This window comes from Otolemur garnettii, unplaced genomic scaffold, assembly GCF_000181295.1.
Source record: "Otolemur garnettii isolate 467f Iridium unplaced genomic scaffold, OtoGar3 scaffold00067, whole genome shotgun sequence".
Lineage (NCBI taxonomy): Eukaryota > Metazoa > Chordata > Mammalia > Primates > Galagidae > Otolemur > Otolemur garnettii.
The window spans coordinates 5,260,113-5,284,455 of NW_003852462.1; the positions used below are offsets into that span (position 1 = coordinate 5,260,113).

A 24,343-nucleotide genomic window follows, 5' to 3' on the forward strand; every position below is an offset into this window, starting at 1 on the left:
ACTCACCTGTATATACTAGCACACGGGGGGGTGTATGTAATGTTCATATACATGCATATATAATCTACTTAAGCACACATATACTGTATACAGTTTTTTACAGGAATCAGATTATTCCACATCTGCTATTCTGCAACATGGGCATCCTTCCCTGTTACTGTATCCCAATTTTCTGAATTTTTTGGCTAGTTACAAAAAAATCCCACCCTATGATACACTTTAACTTCTTCCGTTGCAGATATTTAGCTTATCTCCTGTATTTTGCTTGTGTCCCACATTTAAAATAGGAAAATGTTATTGCACTATCTTATTGTATATTTGAAAAGTCCTTTTTAAAAAAATTTGTTTTGTACTGTTACAGGGACCATATGATGTGGTGGTCCTCCCAGGAGGGAATCTGGGCGCACAGAATTTGTCTGAGGTAAAGACTGTACTCACTGACACCCCTGTAAAGCTGGGGGCTCTAGAAACAGTATTTCAGCCTCTGCTTGTGTTCTGTTGATTTTTCTGTTTTTCAGATATGTCAGGGAGGAGGCTGCACATACCTCAGAAACAACTAAAATTAACAGAATGGTGTTTTAGCCTTCACTCAAACAATTATTTTAGTAACACTTATTATGGAAGTCAGCGGAATTGGTGGCCCAATTATTTATACGCAGGTTCAGTGGCTACAGTCCAAGGAAAGAGGGCTTAGTTTGTTTCCCCTGCAGCAGCAGAATGCTCTGATTCTGTGCTTTGGGAAGGGGTGGGCTGTCCACTCAGCAGTCACGGTCGAGAGCTGCCAGCTGGAATAACAGATGCCATCAGCGGTGCCATGGCTGCTTTGTGCCAGGAGTCAGCCCCTGAGAAAGAGGTGGGGGAGAGGCTGGGCCGGTAGGAACACTCAGGAGCAGGATGATTCGAGTCTAGGGATGGCTTGTCCCTAGTCTGTCTCTCCCTCTGCCCTCTGAAATCACGCCTTACAACACCTTCCCTCCCTTCTATTTCTTTCTCCCTAGAGTATGAAATGGCAGGGATCGAATGTGCCCCCAGAAAATTGCTTTTTTCTTCACGCTTTAAGTATGGAGCAATGCCTTTCTCATAATAAATGCATTGCTTGGGTGTAAGAATACGGGCACGTTATGAATGTGCTAATTTTTATATTAATGATTAGAAATACTGTTGGAAAATAGATCAAAGAGCTTGTGGTTTAAGCTAAGATCAGTTTCTACCAAAGTTTCCAGGTGAAGAGATTGGCTTGTGGTTTACTGGTAACTTGATCTATTTTGGTTTTCTTTGACTAGTCTGCCGCCGTGAAAGAGATCCTGAAGGAACAGGAGCAGAGGAAGGGCCTCATCGCCGCCATCTGTGCAGGTGAGCGCAGGGGCAGCCGGTACAGGGCGCTGCTGCTTGGTGGTTCAGCCTTTCCTTGTGAGGTTTTACTCCAGATGGTTCCTCCCTGTCACAGAGTGTGGAGGGCATGCGTTTTGATGTATTTGGTTTGGGTGGCATGAAGTTGGTGTTATTTTAGAGATGAGTACGATTGTTCCGTTTTCTGCCTCAGTGCCTTTGATCTGTGTTCTGTGAAACTTAGTTTTCAGTGTTTGGTTGACCTCAGAGGAAAGTAAGGCCCTCTGGAATTCAGCGAACAGCTTGTTACAGCAAATCTGTGTGCCAGAAGGTCTTTTTGCCAGCACCTCGTCAGCAGAATCTGTCAGACGTAAACACAGCAGCTCTGCCCCGTGCCTGTCCTGCAGACTCGGGAGCCTCGAGGTGCTCTCCAGCTGTTCCCTGGGCATTTTCTGAGGCTGTGTTGAATGATCTGGGACACTGTATCTGCCATGTAATTTTTTTTTAAAATTTATTTATTGAGACAGAGTCTCAAGCTGTTGCCCTAGGTAGAATGCCATGGCATCGTCATAGCTCACAGCAACCTCCAACTCTTGGGCTCAAGTGACCCTCTTCCCTCAATTTTTCTATTTTTGGCAAAGATGGAGTCTCACTTTACTCAGGCTGGTCTCGAACTTGTGAGCTCAAGCAATCCACCCGCCTTGGCCTCCCAGAGTGCTGGGATTACAGGTGTGAGCCACCATGCCTGGCCCATCTGTACTTCTTAAATGTCCCCAGATCTTTCTGGCATCATTTTAAAATCCATTCTTGTTGCTTTAACATCAGATGATACTTTGCCATCTTGGATTTTTCTATAGTATAATTTTTGCCCAGGTTTTTCTTATTATAGGTCTTTATTAAGTGTGAGCAGAAGAGTGAATGAATAGGTGGATGGTTTGACAAAAGTACATGTTGTTTTGTTCAGCACAAGGGACTTTTTAAAAGAATTGGGGCCAGAGATCCGGGGACCTTGCAGAGAGCAGTGTCTCCAGAGCCCTTCCTGTGGACTCCTGAGGTCAGAGCAGATCAGCTAAGATGTTAACTTGTGCTTCTCCTTCTTGCCCTTGCGAGGATGACATTAAAGTATGATGATGCCATTCTTGTGCTGTATTAAAAACTTTCCAGTTTATCAAGGTGAATGTATTTTTTAAAAATTCACTTTTAATTTGTAAAATGACAAATATTGATAGGTGTGTCCCACATAAAAGCTAAAGGGATCTTAAGACCAGATGTTTTAGAACTGCAGCATTAGGGGCTGGGAAGGACCACAGAGGCAAACCCCTCTGGCTGGCCCTGTCCTTGGGCTCACAAGAGTTGGGGCACTGTGGTCTCTGCAGCCCAGGAAGCTGCAGTCCTCTTTGGGAGGAGGGTCATAACTCATAACTCATAGATCCTATTGGTTTGGTTTCCTTTGACTAGTTTGCTTCTGTGAAAGTGGCCCCTTTTTTAGGCACTTTGACCTAAGGAGGAAAGTAAGGGTTTGGGCTGGATTTGTTCCCTCGGGGCTCTGCTGAAAGTCGGTTCATATGATTAGCCGCATCTGGCTCACTGTTCTGTGCTCAGGCAGGCCTGAATGTCACGCTCAGAAGCGTGGCCCTCACAGCAAGGCGGCAGTGGGAAACTGCTCTCTGAGGTTCTGTGGGGCGTCCTGCGCCACCTTCCTGCGGGGCACAAAGTGGGAACAAGTGTGATAAAAAGCTGAGTAAATTGCAGTAACTCAGGTGTGTGATGGGCATGAGACAGAGGAATGATTGATGGAAGAGATTCAGATTTTTTCAATCAGCAAACAAAAAAATTTGTTTTTCTAAAGTGTTGCAGTTAGGGATTGGAAACTTTTGGAACTGAAAGTGTGTTAGCCTTTAATACTGAGCAAGACAAAGTAGAAGGGAGACTATCTTGAGAAGATTAAATCAGAGTTATTTGCCAGGGGCAGGGGTGGAAGCTGGAGGTGAAGGTGGGCGGTGTCAGCTGAGAAGCAGGTCTGGGAACGGGCTGGACACCCCCCAGGGCGTGGGGAGTCACCAGTGTTCCTCTTGCGAGTCACCACAGGGTGGCGCTGTTGGCTTCTTCACTGCAGAAGGGGATCGGGTCCCACACTTCACGGCAGTGCAGACTCAGCAGCATTTTCATCCATCAGAATTTCAAGTAATGGGAGTACTAAACGTCTCTTGTGTAATCTTCCAAGTAGGGTTCTTAAGCCCCAGAAAGCAGTAATTATGAGCTTACCACGATGAGTAAGATATCAGTAAATTCTACATCCAATTGTAATGTAAATTTATTAATGTGATTGTAGGCAGCAATTTTATCACCTTGAAAGGAGCAGCTTGAAAATTCTAACTCCCTCTGAAATCACTTTCTTCACTTTATGATCATCAATGGAAGTTTACTGTAAAATGTAATGTAGGAAGGCTGGGCGAGGTGGCTCATGCCCATAATCCCAGCACTCCAGGAGGCCAGGGTGGGCAGGGTCATGTAAACTCATGAGTAGAAGACCAGCCTGACCTAGAGCAAGACCCTGTCTCTAAAAATAGCTGGGAGTTGTGGTGGGTACCTGTTGTCCAGTGGTTAGGGCGCCGGCCACATGCTCCAGGGCTGGTGGGTTCGAACCTGGCCTGGGCCTGCTAAACAAAACAAAAAATAGCCAGGCGTTGTGGTGGGCGCCTGTACTCCCAGCTACTTGGGAGGGTGAGGCAGGAGCATCACTTGAGCCCAAGAGTTTGAAGTTGCTGTGAGCTGTGATGCCACGGCATTCTACCAAGGGTGAGGCTCTATCTCGATTTAAAAAAAGACAAAATTATACTGTTTTTACAGACTTTTTCAATTTGCTACTATTTGTAGCTGTCGTCTTCCATGTAGAATAATAAGTAACAAGTAACGGAGAGAGACGTGTATTTGATGCTTTTGATTTAAGAGCTGTAATTTAGGCTCGGTGCCTGTGGCTCAAGCGGCTAAGGCGCCAGCCACATACACCTAAGGTGGTGGGTTCGAATCCCCAGCCTGGGCCTGCCAAACAACAATGATGGCTGCAACCAAAAAATGGCTGGGCATTGTGGCGGGTGCCTGTAATCCCAGCTACTTGGGAGGCTGAGGCAGGAGATTCGCTTGAGCCCAGGAGTTGGAGGTTGCTGTGAGCTGTGATGCCATGGCACTCTACCCAGGGGGACAGCTTGAGGCTCTGTCTAAAAAAAAAAAAAGAGCTGTAATTTAGAACTTGGGCTGAAGCTGACGAGTGGTATTAGGCAGAAAGCTTATGTAATTAGGTATTTATTTATTTATTTATTTATTTTTTGAGACAGAGTCTCCCTCTGTTGTCCTGGATAGAGTGCAGTGGTATTATCTTATCTCATAGCAATCTCTAACTCCTGGGCTCAAGAGATCCTCTTAATTCAGCCTCCTGAGTAGCTGGGACTACAGGTGGCTGCCCAGCTAGTCAGTCTGTCTGTCTGTCTGTCTGTCTTTCTTTCTTTCTTTCTTTCTTTCTTTCTTTTTTTCCCCTTGAGACAGAATCTCACTCATCACCCTGGGTAGAGTCCCATGGCATCATAGCTCACAGCATCCTCAAATTCTTGGGCTCAAGTGACCTTTTAGCCTCACCTTCCCAAATAGCTGGAACTACAGATGCCTACCACAATGCCTGGCTAGTTGTTTTTTATTTGTTTTTTTTTTTTGTTTGTTTGTTTGTTTTAAGAGATAGGGTCTCACTCTTGATCAGGCTGGTCTCGAACTCCTGAGCTCAAGCAGTCCACCCTCCCATCCCCCACCTCAGCCTCCCAGAGTGCTAGGATTACAGGCATGAGCTACCATGCCCAGCCCAGCTTTTCTATCTTTAGTAGAAATGGTGTCTTGCTCTTGCTCTGATCTCTTAACACCTGAGCCCAAGCAGTGCTCTCACCTCAGAATGCTGGGATTACAGTGGTAGTATTACCACACCCGGCCATAACTAGGTATTTTTGTGTTCTTAAATATTTGTAACAGCTACAGACTTGAATAGTCTGTGGTGTACATAGTACACACATTATTTAACTACTTTTCTTAGAATTTTGTTGAAAAATGAAAAATCAGTAAGACTAAGTCTTCAGGTTTGCTGAAGCTAAAAGTATACAGGCTATACTATAGGTCTTGGCCACCCACAGTACCCTGAGCATTTAGAAGGTCAAGATGCAATTCTTTTTTGTTTTATTGTTGAGACAAGAGTCTTGCTATGTCGCCCTCTGTAGAGTGCTATAATGTCACAGCTCACAGCAACCTCAAACTCTTGGGCTTAAGCGTAGTTCTCAAGCTTCCTAATGCCATGACCCTTTAATATACAGTTCATCATGTTGTGGTGACCCCCCAACCATAAAATTATTTTTGGCAAAATAATGGTTGGGGGGTCACCACAACATGAGGAACTGTGTTAAAGGGTCACACAGCATTAGGAAAGTTGAGAACCACTGGCTTAAGCGATTCTCTTGCCTTAGCCTCCCAAGTAGCTGGGACTACAGGGACCTGCCACAACGCCCCACTATTTTTTGGTTGCACTTATCGTTGTTTAGCAGGCCCAGGCCAGGCTCGAACCCGCCAGCCTTGGTATAGATTGCCAGCACCCTAACCACTGAGCTATGGGCACCGCCAAGATGCAGTTCTAACTCATTTTTCTAGGTATGACATGAGACCTAAGAAAGAATTTTTTATTGTGTGGCTTAGAGGAAAAAAAAGTAGAATAATTACTTTGTAAAAAGTTTTAAGGTAAGGTAACAAACATATAAAGTCTTTTTGGTTTTTGTTTTTTGGTTTTTTTTTTTTGAGACAGAGTCTCAAGTAGAGGGCGGTGGCATCACAGCTCACAGCAACCTCAAACTCTTGGGCTCAAGCAATTCTCTTGCCTCAGCCTCCCTACTTCTTCCAAGCAGTTGGGACTATAGGCGCCCACCACAATGCCCAGCTATTTTTTTGTTGTCATTGTTTTAACTGGCCTGGGCCGGGTTCAAACCCACCAGCCTCAGTGTATGTAGCTGGCGCCTTACCCGCTGAGCTACAGGCACTGCTAGTCTTTTTGATTTTAAACCTTATTCAAGGATTCCTACATACAAAATATGCTTGTGATTACCACTGAAGCTGATCGTTTTCAGTGGATAAATTTGGTTAAAAAGCTCAAGTTATTACATGCAGTATTTTCAAAGCAAAGCATAGTGTCATAAACAGAATTCTGTGTGATTCCTTGCTTCAGTAGTTTTAATAAAGTGATGCTGGTGTCTTTGTATGTCAGACTTTTAGGCATTTTACAGCTTTGTCCTTCAGGGAGGGAACACCATGCTGTTCATTTTATTTTTTTTATTTTTTTGAGACAGAGTCTCACTTGGTCACCCTAGGTATAGTGCCGTGGCGTCTTTAGCTCACAGCAACCTCAAACTCCTGGGCTCAAGTGATCCTTAGCTGGGATTACAGGAACCCACCACAATGTCCAGCTATTTTTTAGAGACAGGGTCTTGCTCTTGTTGAGGCTGGTCTGGAACTCGTGAGCTCAGGCAGTCTACCCACCTCGGCTTCCCAAGTGCTGGGATTACAGGAGTGAACCACAGCACGGGGCTGCTGTTCATTTTAATAATCCTACCACCTGGTATATTTGGATGGATGAATGAGTGCTAATTTCCTACTTTTCATTTCCTTTTTTTTTTTTTTTTTTGAGACAGAGCCTCAAGCTGTCCCCTGGATAGAGTGCCATGGCATCACAGCTCACAGCAACTGCCAGCTCCTGGGCTCAAGCGAGTCTCCTGCCTTAGCCTCCCAAGTAGCTGGGACCACAGGCGCCCACCACAACGCCTGGCTATTTTTTTTTTTTTTTTTTTTTCAGCTGTCATTGTTTGGCGGTCTGGGCTGGATTCAAACCCACCACCTTAGGTGTATGTGGCTGGCACCTTAGCCACTTGAGCTACAGGCACCGAGCCGCACTTTTCATTTTCAAGTAGAAAAATAAAATAGCAGTAAAGTCCAGAAGTTCAAAGAGTACCACTTGCCTTTAATATGTAACTAAATCTTTCCCCTTGCTAAGAGTGAAGTAGGAAGTTGGTCCTGCGCCAAGGTGGTCTGTCCCTCCTTTGGACTCTGGTACATTCAGTCCCTATGCTGGGGCAGTGGTGGGGGCTGGAGGGACATGAGCACATTTTGTTTAACTGTGTAAGTTCCGCTGGTGTCCAGGTACGTCTTTTTGATTAAATGGTTATTGAAGTATTTAAGCAAATGGTTTGTTATGAACGTATTTTTACCTCTTATACTAAGAAGTGTTTAATTGAGAATCATAACTGTACTTTAGATAAGAACCTCTTGATTTTGAAGAATACTTTTGCTATTGCAGTTTTGAAGACATGGAATTTTTTCTATATCTTAGAAAATTTTTATTGATCTTACTTTTAGGTCCTACTGCTCTGTTGGCTCATGAAATAGGTTTTGGAAGTAAAGTTACAACCCATCCACTTGCTAAAGACAAAATGATGAATGGAAGTAAGTATGTGCTTGTATTTTAATGTATGAAAAGGCCGCCTCACAGATTAGTGTTGTATCCTCATGAGTCTAATCCAGTGTGTAGAGAGTAGGGGCCGGGGTAGTGGGGCCTTGCTCACCTTGAAGTGTTTCAGTGAGAGATGGTTCTCACCTTGGGCTAGAGAGAGGGTGGGTGTATACCCTGACGGGGCTGCATGGCTGCACCAAAGACCAGCCTCGTTCCTTGTCATAGATGAAAGGGATTATAGGACCAGGCACGGTGGCTCACACCTGTAATCCTAGCATTCTGGGAGGCCAAGATTTGAGCCCAGCCTGAGCAAGAGAGAGACCCTGTCTCTAAAAATGGCCAGGAGTTGTGGCGGGTGCTTGTACTCCCAGTTACGTGGGAGGCTGAGGTAAGTGAATCGCTTAAGCCCAAGAGTTGGAGGTTGTTGTGAGCTGTGACGCCACAGCACTCTACCAAGGGCAACAGAGTAAGACTCTGTCTCAAAAAAAAGAGAGAGAGAGAGAAAGAAAGTGATCAGTTCCATGCCTGTAGCACAGTGATTTTGGCACCAGCCACATATAGTGTGGCTGGCGGGTTTAAAACCAGCCCAGGCCAGCTAAACAACAATGACAGCTACAATAAAAAAGAGCTGGGTGTTGTGGCCGGTGCCTGTAGTCCCAGCTACTTGGGAAGCTGAGGCAAGAGAATCGCTTAAGCCCAAGAGTTTGAGGTTGCTGTGAGCTATGACACCACAGCACTCTACCAAGGGTGACATAGTGAGACTCTATCTCAAAAAGGAAGTGATTATGGAATGCTGGTTTAACTGGTATCTTTACCCAATACTTCGCCAGCTGCCTGAAGGCAAATTTTACCCGTTGACAGCAATTTCAGAAAGTGCCCTTTTACCTCCAGTCTAAAGTAAAATTAACATTATTCTCTTCAGTCAGAGAACACCGTAGTGGAAGGCCTGTTTCTTTTTTTTTTTTGGCCAGGGCTGGGTTTGAACCCACCACTTCTGGCATATGGGGCTAGCACCCTACTCCTTGAGCCACAGGCGCTGCCCAGGCCTGTTTCCTTGATGACATGTTTCTTTTATAAATATCAGCTAGACATTTAATTTTTATTATTTTATAAAAGCAACTTCTGTTCATGGTAAAGATGCAAACAGTAGAGAAGGGGGTGATGTAAAATGAACCGTCCCTCCGTTCTCTGTCATTCCCACCCCCAACACTTCTCAGAGAGAATTATTTCTCAGGAGAGTTTGGTGTCCACTCTGTATGTACTCTTTGTCTTTTTAATATTTTTACTCATGAGATCTACTAAGTCTTGTTCTTCAGCTTGCTTTTTAACATGTCATCTCACGGTGCACCCGGATTTGGACTTGGTCCTTTCTTCCTGAGTGCGTGCACTAGTCCAGGGTCTGAGCCTGCCATTGTAGTTCACTGTTCTCCTTGGGGGAGACACAGAGGCCGGGTTCTGCTTTTTGCCCTTAAAAACCCTACCATTATGAACATGTCTGGAGCTCTTTTCTAAAGTAAAGTGATAATTTTATCATATTGCGTATTTTTTTTAAATAAACTTTCTTTTTGTTTTTTTGGCTTTTTTTTTTTTTGAGACAGAATTTCACTTTGTCACTTTTGATAGAGTGCTGTGGCATCATAGCTCACAGCAACCTCAAACTCTTGGGCTCAAGTGATCCTCTTGCCTCAGCCTCCCAAGTAGCTGGGACTACAGGTGCCTGCCACAAGGCCTGGCTATTTTTTTTTAGAGACATGTCTCACTGTGGCTCAGGCTGGTTTCAAACCAGTAAGCTCAGGCAATCCACCCTCGGCCTCCCAAGTGCTTGAGATTACAGATGGGAGCCACCAGGCCTTTTATAAACTTTTATTTTTGGAGCAAATTTAGGTTCCCATCAAAATTTAGCTGAAAGGGGCGGTGCCTGTGGTTCAGTGAATAGGGCCCTGGCCCCATATACTATGGATGGCAGGTTCGAACCTGACCCTGCCCAAACTGCAACAAAAAATAGCCAGGCATTGTGACAGGCGCCTATAGTCCCAGCTACTTGGGAGGCTGAGGCAAGAGAATCGCCTAAGCCCAAAAGTTGGAGGTTGTTTTGAGCTACAGCACTCTACTGAGGGCGACAAGGTGAGACTGTCTCTAAAAAAAAAAAAAAATTAAGGGAAAGTGCAGAGAATTCCTGTAGCTCCTGCCCCTGCCCAGCCTCCTCACTCAGGGTCAGCATCTCACCCAGACGGTGCGTTTGGGGCCGTAAGTGACTCGACACTGATAGGTCGTCATCACTCAGAGTACAGTGGTGGTGTACATCCTGCATATACTTAAACTTGATCCAAAGTAGTACTTTCTTGAAAATCAATAATTTTAGTTGCTAGAAAGATTGTCATTGAAACTGTGAAAAGTAATACACCTTTTTAAAAGCTCTGGCTTTGGGGCATTTTAAGTAGAGAAATTTAATGTACTTTGAACTAATAGATGTTAGAGAGTTGAAGAGAACACAAACACGTGAGCTCTCTTCATCTTTTAATGCCTTAAAAACATTGAGGATGGCTGGGCACAGTGGCTCACGCCTATAATCCCAGCTAGGAGGCCTCGGTGGGAGGATCACCTGGGCCAGGAGTTTTGAGACCAGCCTGGGCAACGTAGTGAGACTCTGTTTCTATAAAGATTTTAAAAGTTAGCTGGGCATGGTGGCGTGCACCTGTAGTCCCAGGTACAATGGAGGCTGAGGCAGGAGGATTGCTTCAGCTGTGAGTTGTGATCTCACCACTGCACTCTAGCCCGGGACACAGCAAGACCTTGTTTGAAGTTGGTCAGGAAGAGAAAAAATTAGATTGTTAATGCTCAGAAATTCAGTTTACAAACACATTCACCCATATCAGGGTGGAGCCTTCTGGTCCACAGTGACCAGCAAGGCTGGTGTCATCATCCTGGCTTCCCACATGAGACGGAGGCTCCAGGAGGTGAGGCAGCCTTGCCTGGAGTCTCCCAGGATCCAGGTCGGCTTTCGGCCCTTCCTCCACTGCTGGAACCAGGCTCCCACATGCATGTGAGCTTCCAGGCATTGAATTTAACCAAGAAGTCCTATTATAAGAAAAAGCATCTGAAACTTCAGCCCCTTCAGAGTGTTCTGAGAGGTGGAGTTGTGATCATCACGGGGTAGTCTGCTCTGGGTGAGGCCTCTCCACGAACTTTAACAGATCAGCATGAAAGTTTTTCCAGAAACAGGCAATCCAATCGGAAGAGCAAAGTCTTTTAATTGGGCAGGTTTTTAAATTAAACAGACTGTACCTGTAATATCTTACTTCCATTCTCTTCAGTTTGTTGTTTGAGTAAGCGGTCGTACACCTGGTCACAGAGAGCTGTGACCAGCAGGCCCTCTGCAGCCAGCCATCATGGGGGTGGCTCCCGACCCGGAGCCTCGGGGTCCTCGTCAGATGAGGCTGACAGGAGTACCTGCTTCTGGATCTCTGGGGAAAAGGCTGCCACACCCAGCAGTAGAGCCACTGTTAGTACTGTGTGTTTGTTAGGTTAGTATCATTCCCATTTTGCAGAAGAGAAAAGTGAGGCTCCTGGAGGTCAGACAGCTACTAAATGGCAGACCTGGGATTCGAACCCAGAACTGCAGTGCTCAGGGGTCAGCTGACTGTTCCTCAAAGGGCCTGTCAAACATGTCTGGCTTCCCCAGCCTGCAGGTCCTCTGGCTTGGCTGTTAGAGATCCAGGGTCGCTACAGACAGTCCATGAACTATTGGTGTGGCCTTGTGACTTATAGAAACAGGCAGTAGCCTGGGTCTGGCCCTCAGTCGCTGACCCCTGTGTCCTGTCTTGAGCCTACTCAGGTGCTTGTTCTCTGGAGAGGCTCCCTGGTTTGAGGATCTTTGCTAAAATTAAAAAAAAAAAAAAAACACAAAACTCAGTGCCTTATGCTGGTATGAACTTGAGGCATGTGTCCATTGACCCTGTTCACACATACCCTCCCAGCGTTGACCGGACGAGTTACATTGTCTTTCTTTGTCATTGCCACTAGGTGGAGGCAGTGATTAAGTGTAAGCCTTTTTCCTGGTTGGAATTTTGAAAAGAACCTTAGAACCTTTAAGTGTATTTACCCAATTAATACACTGCTTGTTGTATTTTACCCACAAAGGTGTTGTTAAGTGAACCGTTTACAGAGCATCTGTCAGCAGCCCGGGCAGACCAAGCCCAGCCGATTTTCTAGTTCAGAGTTTAAAATGGCCTTGGCCTGGTTTAACCATCAGTAATTGAGCCTAGATTATGAAAACCTTTTCCCCTCAAACTAGGGATCCTCTTTTTCTCTATAGGAGCATAAATAATGAAATTTGTTAATGTACTCAGTTATTTCAGTGGCTGACTTGATTTTTTAATGAGATAGTAAGACAAGTTACCATAGATATTGAAATTCAGTCCACTTTGGAAAGAAATGAGCTTTACTGTGTGGTTTCTACAGCTCTTTCCTTGCCTGATGGGAGGTTAGTAGATGAATGCTCCTGTGTGTTCATTGTGAGGCTTTTCCTGAGCTGCTTAGTGCAGGTGCTGGGAACAGAAAAAAAAGCACGATGAAGCTACATACTGGGGTACAGATTGGAGGGGTGCGGAGCTGGAGGCCTCCTCAGATATGGGGTCCACGCTGGGCTGGGGTAGATTGGAGGGGTGCAAAGTTGGAGGCCTCCTCAGATACGGGGTCCATGCCAGGCTGGGGTAGATTGGAGGGGTGCAGAGTTGGAGGCCTGCCCAGATAGGGGTTCCTGATGGGCTAGGGTTGGGTGAGAGGTGGGCAGAGCCGGGTGCCTGCCGGCACGTCCAGTGCTGCCTGCAGTGGCAGGTACCTCAGGATGTAGGGTTTGAGAGAGGAATCTGGTCTGCTCTAACCCCTCTCCTACACGTCTGTCCTGTGTCCCCAGGTCACTAAGTGGTGAACCATCCCCCAGTCATCCAGGACAGGCAGCTGAAAGCCACATGTGAAGCCTCCTCATGTCCTGCACTTAGTTCTGCACTGAGTTCTGGGCATTTTTGTCACTGAGAGCCATCTCAAACCATCATTTCCTCTTGATTGCCCCTATCACCTTACTAGTCCAGGACACAGCCAGCCCCTACCTGGACAGCAGGTTGCTTTCCTCTCCCTCCTAGTCAGTCTCAGCTTGAAGGCCAAACCCCAAAGGGCTGCGTGCTCTGTGAAGTGGGGGGGGGGGGTCAAAGTCACCTGTAGGTGCTAAAGAGAGTTGGTGAGCTCTTTCCTTGGGGGTAGACCTGATGTGCCTGCACTCTGGGAAGTTGCCTTTCTGGTGCTGCGTGTGGATGGGAGTGGCGCAGAACCAGAGTATGACTGTAACGGTGCAGAGGGCCTTCCTTACAGCAGAGGGGACATCGGGTCAAGGAGTGGGCATTCATTCACTCGTACTGAAGGGGCACCACCCCGGTGCTATCAGTGTGGTAGCCAGATGGGCCCTTTTAAAGAGTAGACAACAAACAAGAAAACAGACTGCTTACAGACCACATCAGTGCTGAGAAGGGAACAAATAGGGTGCTGTGACTGAGCAGGCAGAAGGACCTAATTCAGGGAGGGGGGTCACAGATGCCCCCTGAGGGGTGGGGTTGATGTTGAAACCTAAGGGCCAGGGAGCTGGGAAGAGCTTTCTTGGCAGAGGGAGCAGCCCTCACAGCTCCTGGAGGCAGGAAGGAACTTGTTGTGTTCAGCAAGGCGATTGCAGGTGGGAGAGAGATGGGACAGGTGTGGGGAGCGAGGTGGGGGCCGGGTCAGGTGCGGCTCCCTGTGTGGAGGGGGTGGCTGATGACTGCCTGGTGTGGGGATGGGGTGTGGGAAGTCCGTGCAGTGAGGAAGCCCAGCTTTGGTATCATCCTGTGTATTTGTCAAGAAATAGGGGGCGGGGTGGGGGAACGCAGGAGGCAGGCAGCCCCTGAGAGGCGAGTGTGGCTGCCACCCTTGTGCACCTCCCCACGCCCCACCTCCACCGGGCTGTGCTGTGAGCGGTCACGTTTGTTTTTGAGGCAGCCAAGAGCGGGGGTGCGGGCTTACAGGCTGGGAGCACAGGTTGTGTCTGCCTTTGCCACTGCTGCACCTGCCCCCTTGCCAGCATGCACAGCGTTTACTCCAGCATCGGCGGTGAACTAGAAATGTGAGTAATGAGCATTCGCCCTGAGGTTCCCTCAGCACTCACTTCAGGTCTCAGCAGCTGCGTCTAGCTCAGGCGCATTCGTTTCATTCCCATGGGGTTCATTCTGCCCTTTGCTGTACCCAGTGTCTTCAATATCTTTATAAGGTTCAGAGCTTCGAGAGCCTACTAAACCTTTCTGAGTGCCATCTACAGAGCTGCTTAAAACAAAATCAAAAAAATTGACATACAGGAGACCGATAACATTGTGTAACGGGATTGAAGTGCCAGATGATAGTCGCGGCATAGCCCGTGAGGATGTCACCATTCTCATCTGTACCTGGCAGGTCATTACAAATACTCGGAGAGTCGTGTGGAGAAGGACGGCCTGATCCTCACCAGCCGCGGCCCTGGGACCAGCTTTGAGTTTGCGCTCGCCATCGTGGAGGCGCTGAACGGCAAGGAGATGGCGGATCAAGTGAAGGCTCCACTTGTTCTTAAAGATTAGAGCAAAGATCACGACGGAAGTAGGCCACTTTGTAATCTGTTCTCATCGTGTTCTTGACAGAAACTGGTAGGTTAATGTGACGAGAAGCCACCTCGTTATTGCTTTTGTGAAATGTAGTTGGGAGGTAGCAGCTGCAGCCATCTCAGCCTGCAGACGTGTCCGCACATTTCTGAGCCCTGTGTGCACAATAAACAGGGCACTTAGCAAATAAATTACTGATGGTTCTTCTTTTGTCTCTTTTATGAAACCAAATTCATGGTCAGCTTCATTGGAAGCTCTTAACTATCCATGTAGCTACTGAAATAAAAGAGCATTGAAGCTTCCACTATGCACAGGAAGGAAGGAGGAAGAACATGAGGGCGAAATTTTAAGAGGTTTGTGGTTTTTCTCCCATTCATTCTGATGTGCTGTTAAAAAATACCAACTAAGGTGGCTGTGATGGCAAACTTGTGTAAACCACCCTTTTTCCCATTGTGGGAAGATTGCTCAGAACTGAACTTTCTCAAGGCTGTCTGGCACCTGGCCTTCCTCAGGTTGCTGAAGAGCCCGTGGTGCCTACCGGGTGGGCACGTGACCCAGGCCCACCCAATCAGAGCCTTCTAGTCCCCCGACCTCTGGGACCAGGTGAGCTCAGTCAGCAAAATGAGACTCAGCTCAAGGGCCTTTGTTGTAGCTGTGCTGCTCTCTCCTGGAGTGGCCAAGAGGGTACGCTTTCACCTTGCAGCCACCAGCAGCCACCTTGTCACTTTGAGGAAAGAACCAGCCTGAAGATGACCGACCCCTGGTTTAAAAGGCAAGGCAGGTGTTCCGTTTTTTTTTTAAATGTAAACACATGTAATTACACATTCTGACAACACTGAAAGTTAAGATGCTGAGGGAGGGACTGTGCGTCCTGGGGACAGGGTAGGCCTCTGAGGACGTGCCTTGTGAAGAAGTAGCACCAGCCTCTCATCACTCAGCAGCTGTTCACTCAGTTCCGCACCTGCTGTGTGCCAGGCTCTGGTACTGGCCCTGGGAATGCGCCGTGGAGAAACACACAGTCTGTCCTTGAGCCTTTACTGTGGGAGAGGGCGGGAGATGAAAACCAATTTTAAAGTATCTACATTCTAAGAAGAAAAATGCATTAACAGTAGCAAGCAACAACAGGCTATTTCCTTCATCATAGTTAGAGAAGGATCTTGGGGGAAATCTGAAGAAACTTGGGTGTGAAAGAAAGGCAAGCCATTATCTGTTAAGACCAAGCCAGGCTGGCTGGGTGCTGTGGTCACGCCTATAACCCGCACTCTTGGAGGCCAAGGCGGGTGGATTGCTGGAGCTCAAGAGTTCTAGACCAGCCTGAGCAAGAGTGAGACCCTGTCTCTAAATAATAGCCTTGTATTGTGGTGGGCACTTAGAGTCCCAGCTACTCAGGAGCCTGAAGCAAGGGGATCACTTGAACCCAAGATTTTGAGGTTGCTGTGAGCTATGACACCACAGCTCTCTACCCAGGGCACAGAGTGAGACTGTCTCAAAAAAAAAAAAAAAAAAAAACCAGGCAGAATAGACAGGCAATGTAAAGGCCCTGAGGCAGGTGATGCTTGGAGCAGGGAGAGCACTGAGGGCAGATTGAGGGGGATTGGCAGGGGGTGGGTGGGGAGGTAGCAGAGCCTAGCAGGCAGTCAAGACCTAGAGTTGAGTCAGACGGGAACCTTGGAGGAGAGACTTGATCAACCTAGTTTTAGGCTTGCTCTACCGAGAAGAGGCTTTGGGGAGCGAGGGTGCTCTCCAGGGCAGGACACTGAGGGTACCCATGTGGGCGTCAAGGGCAATTCTCACCTTTCTGACTTGAATGCAGGTCAGGTGGAGATTCTGTGTCCTGAGCAGGTGAAGAAGCCCTTGGGGGAAGGGCTGGAGGTGAACTTAAGAGGTTCACATTGGTGAATTTGAGAGGTCTGTAAAATACTCTTTTCAATAAGGAAAGAAAAACTGGAGATTTGTTAATTTTGATTGTAAGTTGCTGAGCTAAAAATCCCTTGCTGACAATTTGTTAACTCTCCCAAGTCAGCTGGGCGTTTTGCCAGCAGCCCCTATGTCTGAATAAGCTCCCTGGAATTTTAGAGATGGCTACAGGAAGGGAGAGAGGAAGGGAGATTAGCTCTTTGAATTTTTGTGCCTTCAGGGCAGCAGGAAAAGGTGGTTCTAGAAGGACGTTTCTAAAGAACGTGTCCGAGAGAAATCTGTGTGTTATCTGAGCCGGGATTGTAGTGGCGCTTTCTTTTCCTGTGTGTGGGGTGGGGTCTTCAGGAACCAGCTTTATCTAAACCTCAGGCCCTTTACCGGCCCTTCCTGAATTACCGGCTTTTGGCAGGTTGATAACATTTAAAAAGCCTCCGCCCTTTCTATCAGGCTGCCTTCCTGGGCTGAACAAACCTGCTCTCTTAACTTCTACTAAGGAAAGGTGGGTGGTCAGAGAAACACTGGGGACTGGAGTGGGGGTGGTGCTGTCCACCCTGGGGAAGGGGTCTGGAGTTGGGATTCAGGTCTCCTCTGAGCCTGCGGTCACCGAAGGTCAGGTTCACCTCAGAGACAGCTGCAGCTTTGGGAGCCCAAGTGGCTTATCCGAGTCCACTTGGAGCGTTAGGAAGGAGGCCAGGTTTTTGGAAAGGAGGTTTGCTTCCCAGGTGCTAAACAGAACGAAAGGGCCGGGGCTTACTGAGCACAGCTGTGTGGTCAGCAGGGCTGGGCCGTCAGCTCCCTGTGCTGGGGCTTGTCCTCTGTCCATGTGTTTTCTTTCATACCTTGTACAGGATCCCAAATCCCAAAGGGATCATGCCATCCTGCCCTTGCCTTTTCACTTACTGCGTCTGGTTTTTCCTCGACCACCACGTGGACAGGTCCATGCTGGCTTTATCACCCAACTCAATTCTACCAACCTTACCACACAGCCGGTGATATCATCTATTATAAAAAAAAATAGTCTTTTTAGAGGTCAAGAACGTGTCTGTCTTTGTGCCGTAAGATTGTCATAAGAATCAGAGGCTACAGTAATAAAAGAGGAGGGACACCGTTCAAACCATGAAACACGGGCTTGGTGCCTGTGCTCAGTGGTTACGGCATTGGCCACATACACTGGGGCTGGTATATGTGTATGTTGTCGTTGTTTAGCTGGCCCACCCAGGGGCAATGATGACAACAATAACAAAATAGCTGGGCATTGTGGCAGGCCCCTGTAGTCCCAGCTATTGGGAGGCTGAGGCAAGAGAATCACTTAAGCCCTAGAGTTTGAGGTTGCTATGAGCTGTGACACCACAGCACTCTACCAAGAGTGACAAAATGAGACTCTGTCCCCCCAAAAGAAAAACCATGGAATGTGAAGCATTATTTTAGTGTAGCCAACTGTATCATCTTAAGAGTCTGGTGCAACTTTCTACCAGGTGTCCCAAATGTCATACCTAAGAAAATGGGAAATTGTAGCTAAAAGTATCTTTATCTATAAAATACTGTTTGTGTGTATGTGTGTGTGTTTGTGAGAGAGAGAGAGAGAGACAGAGTCTCAAGCTGTTGCCCTGGGTAGAGTGCCATGGCACCCTAGTTCACAGCAATCTCCAACTCTTAGACTCAAGTGATTCTCTTTCATCAGTTGTTTTTTTTTTTTTAATTGAGACAGTCTCACTTTGTTGCCCTCTGTAGAGTACAATGACATCATAGCTCACAGCAACATCCAACTCTTGGGCTCAAGCGATTCTCTTGCCTCAGCCTCCCTAGTAGCTGGGATTACAGGTGCCGGCCAGGTTCAAACCCACTAGCCCTGGTGCACGTGGCCGGCGCCCTAACCTTTGAGCTGTGAGTGCCCAGCCAAGTTTTTCTGTTTTTAGTAGAAATGAGGTCTCGCTTTTGCTCAGACTGGTCTGGAACTCATGAGCTAAAACTATCCACCCACCTTGGCCTCCCAGAGTGCTGGGATTACAGGTGTGAGCCACTACACCCAGCCTATCTACAAAATGTTCCTTACACAGTTTCACAAAATATTTACAAAATACTGTCTACGTGTTGGCCACCTCTTTGTAAAATTCTGTAGTGGTGTGGGCTCCTGTAGTCCCAGCTACTTGGGAGGCTGAGGCAGGAGGATCACTTGAGCTCAGGAGTTTGAGGTTGTGATGAAGCTGGGTCAAGGCCGGGGTGCTATTGCCCAGGTGACAGAGGGAAACTGTCTCAAAATAAAAGTGTTTTGTTTCTTCATTCTGTCAGCCTGGAGGTTTTTACTTGGCTTACAAATAAAGTTAGAATGAAAAGTTTATTGTCTTTAAAAATAAAGGCAGAAAGACCAAATCCTTAGCAATGAGGGAGGAGCTTCCAGACACAAACCCCGGGTGAAGGAGGAACCGAGGTTCCTCCAAGGGGCTGTGTGGCAGGAGGGAACCAGGATCAAGAGGTGTTGTCCTCATTAGATTCCCTATCTTTGCTTGAGTGGTTTCTTTAAAGCCAAGCAGAGGTCACTAAGCCATAAAAAGCGTGCTTGGCTCAGGTTTCTGCTTTCCAAGGGAGAATAGTATTTCAAAGTTTACTGAAGAGAAAGTTGTGTTTTGTTTTTAGCCTCAGATGGAATGTGGCCTGGTGTCCATCCTGTATTTGCCCTGTCCAAAGGGTTTGTCCTTGCAGCCTGCCCCATCTGTAGGGTGGAGGCCTGAGGCCCTCACTGGGGTGTGCGGTCAGTTTTACGAAGTGCAGAATTCTGTTTGCATTGCTGAATGACAGCCCGAGGGAGGTGGAGAGACTCTGAGGATGACCTGCCGGCCAGAGGAAGGGCACAGGGTGACGGTGATGATCACGCCCCATGTGCCTGCCGCAGAATTGGGCTTAAGCAGAAAATTGACGCAAGAATGAAATGTACTAAGTTCACAGGCGAGAGTGAGGTCATCCTGGTCCCTAATACTCGGCTTTGCGTCCACATCCCTTATCCAGGAATGACAGTCACTCAGCACCCTTGCGACAGAGTAAATTATCTCTGGATGGTGGCTAATACTATGTCATTAGTCCATGAGGCATCTAGCTCACTGCCGCCTGGGTCGTAAAACATTTTTAAAAAAAATGTACATAATAAACACATCCCTACCTGCTTGTTGGAAAAACGTAAATGATGTATGAACACATGAAGCAAGATTTGGACATTCTCTCCCTTGCCCTCCCTACCTAATCCTCCCTTTCCCCAGAGTCCCACTTAGAGGTCTCTCTTTTGGGTCTCTTTTCTAGGAAATTGCAAATGCATAATCACACCGCCACCCACACCCACTGTATTTTTGGGCGCACACAGAGATTGTACACTACAGTTTCAAAAATTACGTATAAATAATAGGATCCTATTGGGTATACTGTCTTGTAAATTTTTTTATGAGATGAGGTCTCCCTGTGTCACCTAGGCTGGACTCCAACTCTTGAGCTCAAGCGATCCCTGTGCCTCAGCTTCCAGAATAGCTGGACTGCAGGCAGCTCCAAGAGGCCGAGGCTGCTGTGAGCTAGACCAGAGCTGGGGACTTGAGCCTGGGGCAACAGAGTGGGACTCTGTCTTAAAAATAAGGGCAGGGCAGAGAACTCTTGAAACCACATCTATTGATACTCAGTTCTTTTCAGCCCCAAATAGTCTTTATGTCAAAGTGGCATACTTTGAGGTGGCCAAACCTGATCCCCTTAAATCTGCCTGACCAGCTGCCGCTGGGAAAGGAGTCTACTTCTAGGGGTTCACGTGAATTAATTGGGCCCATCTCAAGGTTCTTCACCTTAATTATATCTAAAGAGTTCCTTATACCATATGCAGTAATGTATTCCTAAATTTGGGGGATTAGAGTAGGGACATCTTTGGTCAAGGGGGGAGCATTGTTCCGCCCAGCATTAATAGATTAGGAAAATACGCTTCTGTTCTTGGCTTGTTAAAGAGTTTTTGTCATGATGTTGCAATTTATTGAATGCTTTTCCCATATCTGTTGAAATCCTTCAGCTTTTCTCCTTTAATCTGTAATCCATGGCAAATTAGGAGATTTTTCTAATGAACCGCTCTTGAACGCGGTTCAAGATAAACTCAACTTGATCATTATGTTTGATCTTTTGTGTACGCCACCAGTTCTGTTTGGTAAGTATTTAGGATTTTTGTATCACAAGGGTTAGGTTGAACTGTAACTTTTAAAAAAATTTTTCCTTCTTGTACTGCCTTTGTATAATTTTGGTATTGAGGTTATGCTAAAGTTGTATCCTGAATCGAAGGTTATCCGCCTGTTGTAAAATATGTATAATGAGTTGGAATTATCTATTCTTTGACTGACAGAGTTTGCCTCTAAATCCACTTGGGTCTGGTGTTTTTATGGTGAGAATTTTTTTGAATTGAGCTGAATTCTTACAACATAAATTAACCATTTTACAGCAGACAATTCAGCGGTCTTTAGTACACTCCCAGCACCGTGCACCATCACTTGTTTGTGGCTCTGAAACATTTCCGTGACCCCAGAGGACACTGTGTACTCATCAGCGGTCACTGGCCACACCTCTGACCCAGCCTGCAGTGACCTCTCATCTGCTTTCTGCCTTTGCAACTTTACCTGTCTAGATACGTCATAGAAAGGGCATCATAGGCATGTGACCTTGTGTGTCTGGCTCCTGTGCTCACTCAGCATGATGTTGAGATGCACACATCCGACACGTAGCGTGTGTCAGAATCTAGCTGAGTAGCATCCGTTGTGTATATGCATCCTACTTTGTTCACCCACGTGTCCATTGGTGGACATTTGGGTTATCTTCACCCGCTGGCGGTTGTGCTGTGAGCATCCTGTTCATGTCCTCATTTGAGTTCCTGTCCTCTGCTCTTTCATGTCTAAACCTAGGAGGAGTCGCTGGCACGTGGTAATTCTAGGCTGACCTTTTTCAGGGACCGCCACACGCATTCTTTGCAGGTGTAGGATTATTCAGGTTCTTTATTGATTCTGAGATGGTTTGGGTCAGTTGTATTTTTTCTAGGATGTTATCTACTTTAAGTTTTCAGATTTACTAACATGCTGGTCTGTAAGCTCCTCTTCAGGATGTTTTTAATCTTGGCAACGTCTGTATTTTTGTCTTTTTTCATTCTTACTCTTCTTTTATGTTTTCTTTTTCTTGATTAATCATAAAAGATATTTATCTATTTTATTAATCTTCTCAAACAATCAATTTTTCAGGGGTTTTTTTTTGGCCAGGGCTGGGTTGGAACCCACCACCTCTGGCATGTGGGGCCAGCACCCTACTCCTTTGAGCCACAGGCACCGCCCCAAACAATCAATTTCGGCTTTGATAATCTCTATTTTATGTCTTCCTAATTTTTCAGAAATTTTAGCTCTTACTCTTCCAGGCTTATCCTAATTTCTTTCTTTCTTTCTTTCTTTCTTTTTTTTTTGAGACAGAGCCTCAAGCTGTCTCCCTGGGTAGAGTGCTGTGACATCACAGCTCACAGCAACCTCCAACGCCTGGGCTCAAGCAGTTCTCCTGCCTCCACCTCCCAAGTAGCTGGGACCACAGGCGCCCTCCACAGGGCCTGGCTACACTCAGCTATTTTTTGGTTGCAGCCATCATTGTTGTTTGGCGGGCCCAGGCTGGACTCGAACCTGCCAGTGCAGGTGTATGTGGCTGGCGCCTGAGCTGCTTGAGCCACGGGTGCCAAGCCACTTTTCCTGATTTCTAAAGGTGGATGTTTGGCTCTTTAACATTGAGATTTTCTTCTTTCCTGCCGAGCACATTCAAGGCAATGTATTTTTCTGTATATTGAGAACCTGGACTAGATGGTACCAATCCTTTAAAATTGGCTATGCCTTTAGCAGTTTGTCACTTTGTGTGAATATTTCGTGTGCTGTTGGAAAGACTAGGTCTTGTAACTCCCTTCAGCATGGCTGAAATGAAGAAGGCGGAATGCTGCCAACGGTGATGCCGCGGGAGACAGCAGGAGCTCACACACTGCTGGAGGGAAGATAAATCACTACAGTTATTTTGGAAATATTTTGGCAATATCTAAAAACTAAACATCGGTGATCCCTCTGTGACTCTCTCTGTGTATACGTGTTAAATAAATTTGTATCCCTTTCCTCCAAAAAGTGAAAAATAGAAAACTAGGCTGGGCATGGTGGCTCACACCTGCAATCCCAGCACTTTGGGAGGCCAAGGCAGGTGGATTGCCTGAGCTCTCACGAGTTTGAGACCATAAGACCATCGTCTTAAAAAAAAAAAAAAAAAAAATAGCCGGGCATTGTGGCAGGCACCTGTAGTCCTAGCTACTTGGGAGGCAGAGGCAGGAGAATCGCTAAAGCCCAGGAGCTGGAGGTTGCCTTGAGCTGTGATGCCACAGCACTCTACCAAGGGCGACCAAGTGAGACGCTGTCTCGAAAATAAATAAAAACCTAAACATAAGCTAAACATACCCAGCAGGAATGTGTACGCAGGATCAAGAGACCACATATGAGAATGTTCATCTCAGCACCTCTTGTGCTGGCTACAGGCGAGAAACAACCTAAATGTCCATAAACAAAAAGATGGGTAAATATTTTGTGGTTTTTTCACATAATAGAATGAGAATAAAGGACATCCTACATGCAAAAACCTCACAAACATAGTATTAACCAACAGAAACCACACACAGAACAATAATGCTGCTCCATGATTCTGTTTATACAAAGTTTAAACCAGGCCACATGAATCTGTAGCAGTAGGAGTCTAGTGGGGTATCTTTAGCATGGATTGTGACTGAGGAAGTGGGTTCAGGAAGAAGAGGCAGTTCTGGGACACTCCTGAGTTTTATTTCTTGATCTAAGTCCTGGTTACATACTGGGTTCACTTTGAAAAAATTCGCTGAGTCATAGGTTTTTGATTTGTATACTATTGTCTGCTACACTATAGTTCACCAAAACATTTACTTAAAAAAAGGAAGAGTGGCTCAGCGCCTGTAGCTCAGTGGTTAGGGAGCTGGCCACAAGCCCGGCCGAGCCTGCAACAATGACAACTACAACAGCAACAAAAATAGCCAGATGTTGTGGTGGGCACCTTAGTCCCAGCTACTTGGGAGGCTGAGGCAAAAGAATCTCTTAAGCCCAAGAGTTTGAGGTTGCTGTGAGCTGTGACGCCAGAGTATTCTACTGAGGGCGACATAGTGAGATTCTGTCTCAAGAAAAGGAAGGAGTATTCTTTAATTGCTGGGGGCAGTGTGTGTTTGTTTATGAAATAATACTTGTTAACTGGGCTGGTCAAATCTTTCTTTCCTTATGCTTATATGCTTGATCTAGCAATTTCTAAGACAAGTATGGTAAACTTTGTTAAGTGATGGATTTGTTGGTTTCTTCTCATAGATCTGTAAATATTTGCTTTATGTGTCTGGGAGCTAGACTCATGAAGGTTTAGAATCATCATCTCTTCCTACTAAGTTGGATTTTCTATCTTTGTTATCCTCTTTATCTTTAGTAATGATTTTTGCTTCTGTGTCTTATTTTGTCTTGTATTTAGAAAGCTCCTCCATGGCTCGGCGCCCGTAGCTCAGTGGTTAGGGTGCCTGCCACATACACCGGGGCTGGTGGGTTCAAACCCAGCCCAGGCCTGCTAAAAAAAAAAAAAAAAAACAATAACAGAGTGGTGCCTGTGGCTCAAGGAGTAGGGCGCTGACCCCATATGCCGAGGGTGGCGGGTTCAAATCCAGCCCCAGCCAAAAAACTGCCAAAAAAAAAAAAAAAAAATTAACAACTACAACAAAAATAGCCAGGCATTCTTGTGGACACCTACAAAGAAATAGCAAGTAGACGGCTAAATTCTCAACTGCAACACTGAGAATCAGAAGAAAGATGCTAGTAAGGCCGGGTGGAGCGGTTCATGGCTGTAATCC

General features: G+C 46.4%; 1 protein-coding gene across 2 annotated transcripts in view; it reads left to right on the forward strand.

Annotated features, from left to right (window-relative positions):
- PARK7 (Parkinsonism associated deglycase) overlaps nucleotides 1–14,712 on the forward strand; it is a 23,940-nt gene extending 9,228 nt beyond the window's left edge. For both annotated transcript variants that reach the window (XM_012807288.2, XM_012807289.2), the window contains exons 4-7: nucleotides 362–421; nucleotides 1,284–1,353; nucleotides 7,762–7,848; nucleotides 14,327–14,712. In XM_012807288.2, coding sequence (XP_012662742.1) covers nucleotides 362–421; nucleotides 1,284–1,353; nucleotides 7,762–7,848; nucleotides 14,327–14,487 — 378 coding nt within the window. In that variant the 3' untranslated portion in view covers nucleotides 14,488–14,712. The remainder of the gene's footprint in view (nucleotides 1–361; nucleotides 422–1,283; nucleotides 1,354–7,761; nucleotides 7,849–14,326) is intronic.
- Nucleotides 14,713–24,343: the final 9,631 nt, after the last annotated feature.